General features: G+C 42.3%; 1 protein-coding gene across 2 annotated transcripts in view; it reads right to left on the reverse strand.

Annotated features, from left to right (window-relative positions):
• zbtb46 (zinc finger and BTB domain containing 46) overlaps window positions 1–6,000 on the reverse strand; it is an 89,288-nt gene that overhangs the window by 11,053 nt on the left and 72,235 nt on the right. Inside the window, exon 5 of one of the 2 annotated variants that reach the window (XM_017305708.1) lies at window positions 3,375–3,697. The exons of the other annotated variant lie outside the window; for it this stretch is intronic. Coding sequence (XP_017161197.1) covers window positions 3,375–3,697 — 323 coding nt within the window. The remainder of the gene's footprint in view (window positions 1–3,374; window positions 3,698–6,000) is intronic. 2 annotated transcript variants of the gene reach the window in all.

The following is a 6,000-nucleotide window of genomic DNA, read 5'->3' on the forward strand; positions in this document are numbered from 1 at the left end:
AAATCAATAAAACAGTGTTACCTTAAAGCACAAGAATAATTTTGTTTTTCACCTTTACATTATACAGTTACTCTGCCTGACAATGCTTTACATGTTCTGTTCTTTATTAAGTTGTAGCTGTTGAATATTTTAATAATCAAACACTCAAGTAACCGAGTAATCAAATATGCATGTAGTACACCCGGTGTCCAGATTTTTGTAGATTTTTTGTGAAGTTTGCCTATTTATATTTACGATCACAAAAGAAAAATCAGCAAAAGCCATGTTCTTGCTTTCCCCCCTTCAGAACAGAATCTATATTTAAGATTGGGCGGGATTTGATTACACGCTTCTATTTGTCTTGTACAGTGGATTAAAATTAAACTTCCTTTGAATTGGCCCTGTCTTTGTTCAAAGATTGAGTTGTCAGGATGTCTTGAGCATCAACTAACAGGTTTTTGTTCTCATAAAATCCTCCCCAACAGGTATTTAGAGAAAGAACAACCTAAAGTTGTTCGATTGTTCCCAATATTTTCATCTGTGTTGTTTTGGAAAAATATTTGACAAAGAAATAAATCTAACGGCAGGTCATAGGATCATAGAAATTCGAAATATAGAAGTCCATCAGCTTGAGATTCTTTCATTTGAATGTGTCATGTTCATTAAAAAGTAATTTATTTCCTCCCGGGCTTGGTAGACAATCTGTATTTACAGGCGCTTAAAGCCACTGGATTGTTCAATCTGAGGAACAGGGAATTTGGGAAACTGTGATAGTTGTTATCCACGAAATAAATGACCAGAGCAGTGAATTTAAAATTATTTCCTACATTATTTTTAGTAATTGAGTCATTTGAGGTATCAATTCAGACCGATGTTTCCGTGCATAATTCTCACAGGAAGATCACTTTTGGCACCCCATCTGCCACCTTCATGAACCATGCAAGAGTTGTTGGTTTTGGTGAAAATCATCATCAAATGCAAACATTACCACAGCTTAACAGTTCATTTTCATTAAACCTCTGGGATATTTATTTTTCTTTTACTTTTTTAAGACTGGAGTTATTTAGGATATTAAAAATCAGCTTTGATTTTGTACCCCCTGTGCAATCATTAGCTTTAGGCTGCAGGACCAAATAAAATTGACACTTAATGAACTTCCCAAGAGAGGTATCTGCTGCTGCAGGTCACCTACATCTCACTTCAAAAGTCCAAAACTATCTATTTAATGCAGGGATGGGAAACTACAACCCTCAAGTGTCGGGGTTCTGCGTAATTTCTATCCATGCTTCAAACGATTAAATTACTTCCTTGCATGTCTTTAAGTTCTAAAGAGGCCTGTTTTACAAACCATTTGATTCTGATGTGTTGAACCAAGAAGAACTAGAAAAGATGCGGGATAACAAGCCTTAATACCATCTAACTAATGCTTGCAGATCTTTTGAGGTCTCAGTAAGGTGCAGCCAAAACCCATCTCATCCCTTCTGCACCAGAGTAAAACTCTACCCCCGTCTATCCACACCATACCCGTGCCATTCCTTCACCCCCGCCTATTTACTCAGCTCCTTCACTCTTCCTCCTCCTCCTCCTCCTCTCTAAGAACAGAACACCATGCACTGGGCAAACAGATGGCTTGTCCGTAGAGATAGGAAGGCTTGTTGGGAGGCAGGTCCACTGAAATCAAATGCTGCTCCTAAATGCTTGCTCGCACGCACACAAGCTGGCACAACACACACACACGCACGCACACACGCCCACTCTCCTCCACATACACACAGAAACACTCACACACACCTACACACACACAGCAGAACAAACAATTTCCTGAGCCACAAGACCAAACCTCTCTTTGTCTTCTAGTATTGATTCTACTCGGTCTCATCACACTACCTTTGCCCGTTATCTGCTATCTCTGGGCGCATGCTGCCATTGTGACTAAAGGTGTCATCACTGATGTAACCACTATAAACTACATTATCTCTAATGCCATGCAAAGACGCCCTGCTTCAAGGCAAACTTGGGTCTGGCTATATTAAAATACTGCCTGAGAAAGGAGACTAGAGGGAAGGGTGACAGCGATCTGAAAGAAACTGAGAGTCAAAAGCATAAAAGAAAGGCAAAAGAAAAAACAGGCAGCTTTGTTAACTTCTGTGCAGCAGGAAATGTAGCATATTCACACAAGAAAGAGACACAGAAAAGGGCTGAATGAGATATAGAGGTGCAACATGATGAAAAATTACCCCACATCAACTTTCCTTTTTTTTTTTTTTTTGCACCTCTCAACGAGGCATGGGCCGGTAGGAGATTCTCATGGTACGATAACCTGAAGTTAAAGTGCCACTAATTCACAATATTGTTGTACTGGGACAAAGAAAAACAAACAAACTGCAATTGCTTTTTGTTGTGAACAGAAAACTACAATGTTAAATGGATTGTTTATATCTACGCATAGCTCAGTGTTCTGCTGGTCAGGATTGAGCTGCAGGTTTTACAGGTTTAAGAAGGGAACCTGGACATTCCTCTCCGGCTCGTTTTGGTGGGATCCCGAGGCGTCCCCAGGGAAACGTGGCATCTCTAATGAGTTCTTGATGTGCCACGTGGTTTCCTCCCAATACGGCATCTCAAGATAACCTCCAAAGGGAGGCCTCCTCATTAGATACCTGAATCACCTCAAGTGATTCCTTTCAGTGTGCAGCTCAGGACACTTCATCCCACTGCAAAGTCTGAGATCAGCAACCTTGTGGGGAAACTTTATTCAACCACTTTTTTCCCCGGGTCTGATTTTTCTGCATTTCGTATCTACAGGGGAGTGCCAAAACGTAGACAAATAGGAAATTAGAGAGCTTTGCTTTATGGCTCTTTCGCTCTTTCCACCCTGACGGACTGGGACCATAGTAAGGTAAAATCGTCACCAAGCAAGATACTCCTCACCTTGAAGTGTGGTTAGTAACTTTTTTAATGTTTTTTTTTTTTTTACATATTTGTTAAAATGTTAAAACTCTATGTCATGATATTATAGTGTGTGACAGATAAAAATCTATCTTTTTGGCCAAATGGTCGTCCTACTGCCATTTGCAGAAATACACCACTCAGTCAGAAACAACCAATCAGAGCCAGGGGGAGGGTCTAACCACAATCAAACATGCTGGCTTTACATGCTACTGATTAGTCGTTTCTGACTGGAGTAATATATATATATATATATATATATATACTTATCAGACCTTCCCACCAGTAACCGGCCCATGCCTAGTCTCAACCCCCTTGAGTGTGTAGAAGCAGGCTGAAGTTGCCCCCTGGGTGCTAAACTCCCTTGTTTCAAACTTTTATCTCTCAGGCGGAGTGGCACCCAGTGAGCAGCCTGCACTGTGGAGCTGACCTTAGCTCGGTGTGCTTACCTCCGGCAAGGCGGAGGGCTCTGCGCCCTCGGGAGCCTCTTCTACTTCCATGTCCAGTCCTTCTGAGTGCAGCGGTGTCGCCCCGGCCCGCAGCCCAGGGGCCTCCAGGGGCCGAGGCTCGGATAGGTGCAGTGGTGTGGGCGGAGAGGGTGGGCAGTATGCTGATGTTGATGATGGCAGATGGGGTGGTGGTGGTGGTGATGGTGGTAGATGAGGAGGAAGAAGAGGAAGAGGAGGAGAGGAACCAGCGCCCTGTTTGTTATGAACAGCGGCCCCCGTGGCCCCTGGCCGGAGTGCGCTGCAGTAGTTGTTGGAGCGGAGCCCTGAGGAGCACAGGAAACGAGTCTCACCCACCCACTCACGTACAACTGCAACCCTGCTAGCAGCTGGGCCACCAGAACACAACGGGAGAGAGTGGGCAGGGGGGCACACAGAGGCTGCCAGTGCTACGCTATCAAACACTGCAGAGAGGGGGAGGAAGAAAAACTCAAAAGTTTCACTTTCCACCAGCTGAGGGGAAAGGGTTAGGACTTCTCTCTTTCTCTCTCCCTTTTTTTTTTTTTTTTTTCCTTTGCTCCTCTGCTCTCCTCCTCCTTCCACCCACATGTGTGCACAGAGGATGGCAGCATGTGTGTGTGTTTTGGGAGAGCATGTGCGTGTGTTTGTGTGTGGCAGTGAAATGCTTATAAGGAGAGAGGGCTTGAGGATCCTCTGTAGCGTGGAGGGAAATAGTTTTGGAGAAGAGCCATCTTGCAGCTCAGCTGAACACTTTTTGTACAAGCTGGGCAAAGGATGACTACAAGAAGCGTGTAAGATGTTTACCAGCAACAAGTGAAGGCACGCTGGCTGGAGAATTTGAAATTTCAGTTCATACACACGAGCGTTTCTGCTACATTAATATCACCGTTAGCTCAGAGCACAAGTGAAACTCTTTCTTTCTCTCGTAACAAGATAATCTGTTGCAAGTTGCCTTACAGTATGTTTGTGTTTGGGGGGGGGGAATGTCTCCGGAGTTATGCAGTGGGTTTGCCATTCGCTGCCCTCCTCTGCACAATGGATAGAATCACACATACATGAGGTTTGATTCCTGGAATGTTAAACTACCACGCCTGACACTCCCCACTCCCACTGAATGAGAACACACACAAGAGTCAAAATCCCTGTCCTCCTTCTCGCCCACCCCAGCAGAGGCAGAGGGAAAAACCTTAGGAGCGTGGAAGAGGAAGTGGAGGCGGAGAGTAAACGAATGAGCTACAGGTGAGGCAGAGCAGCTCATTAACTAATGGCGTTCTGGCAGAAGACACCTGTCAGACGCGTTATTATGGAATAACTCCCGTTGTTAGCTGGCTCTAACGGCGTCTGAGTTTTACTGAGTTAAGACAAACTCAGGTTGTGGCGTGACTAGGCCATTTAATTGGACTGCTGTCCTGGTATAAGATATACAAGCATTTCAGGGGAATCAATTTATTGACAGAAGTGTGTCAGCTACATTAGTTAGTAGCACACATCTTCTATCCCATCTTCCTTAGTTTCCCAATGTATGGTTGTTGATTTTTTTTCCCCCCAAGTGAACTACATTGTTTATATTTACTTTTAAATTTTCCAACATACCAGGTTTTTTTAATGTCACTTACATTTAACAAGATTTGGATGAGCATCTTTAATTCAAGTCAGAGGTACTGACAGACATAAAACCATGTAAGAACATATGGTCAAATGTAAATATAGTCCAAACTCACATTTCTATTTTCATTTTATGTATATGTACATTTGACCACAAGTTTAAATAAGGTTTCAAATGTATTAATGTATACAAATACACCTTTTTTTTTCTCTCTGTGACATCAGACTAAACTTTTCTTGTTTTAGGTTAGTAATGATACCATAATTATTACTATTTGCCAAATGCCAGAATAAATAGATGGTTTTAAGAGCAGTCTGTGTTATTTTCTGTACCCTGCTGTGCACTACGTATTATGTCTTTAAACAATAGTCCTATTGTTTAAAGACACAATGTTTGTGAAAACTTAGATCATGGTGATATCATGGCATTTTAAGTTTCTGATGGGTTCATTAACAACATTTGAGTAAAACAATGACACCACTGTGGATGAACGCTGAGTCGACACCAAACACATATTTGAGATATTTGGATACTTGTTGACCTTTACAAATCTGGTTAACCTTCGGGCGTTTTTAATGCCTGAAAATGAAATATTCATTTTTTCAAACACTTATAGCAAGCATGAACAGGGTGGGAATGCCCAGCTGTCATATTGTATCCAGGAGATGGACATTTTTGTGGTGTGAAATGTGCATCTAAAAACCCAGAACAAAAGCAAAATACCTTGTAAAGAGGTTGGCTGAAGTTGGTGTCATTATCCACAATGACACATTGAGTTTTGTACCAAAATTGGTTGAAAGGCCAGTCAGGGAGGAAGAAGTCATAACATCAAAAGCAACATAAAAAAAGCCAGATTTCAGCTTGCAAAGGCACACAATAATGGATATCTTTAACGTCTCCGTCGCTAGAGGACCCAAATTTGGGTCCTCGGCGCTTGCCGCAACAAGATCAATTAAAAACACATGCTATACATTTATCAATATAGGCATATTGCATATCCAC

This window comes from Poecilia reticulata, linkage group LG7 (genome assembly GCF_000633615.1).
Source record: "Poecilia reticulata strain Guanapo linkage group LG7, Guppy_female_1.0+MT, whole genome shotgun sequence".
Lineage (NCBI taxonomy): Eukaryota > Metazoa > Chordata > Actinopteri > Cyprinodontiformes > Poeciliidae > Poecilia > Poecilia reticulata.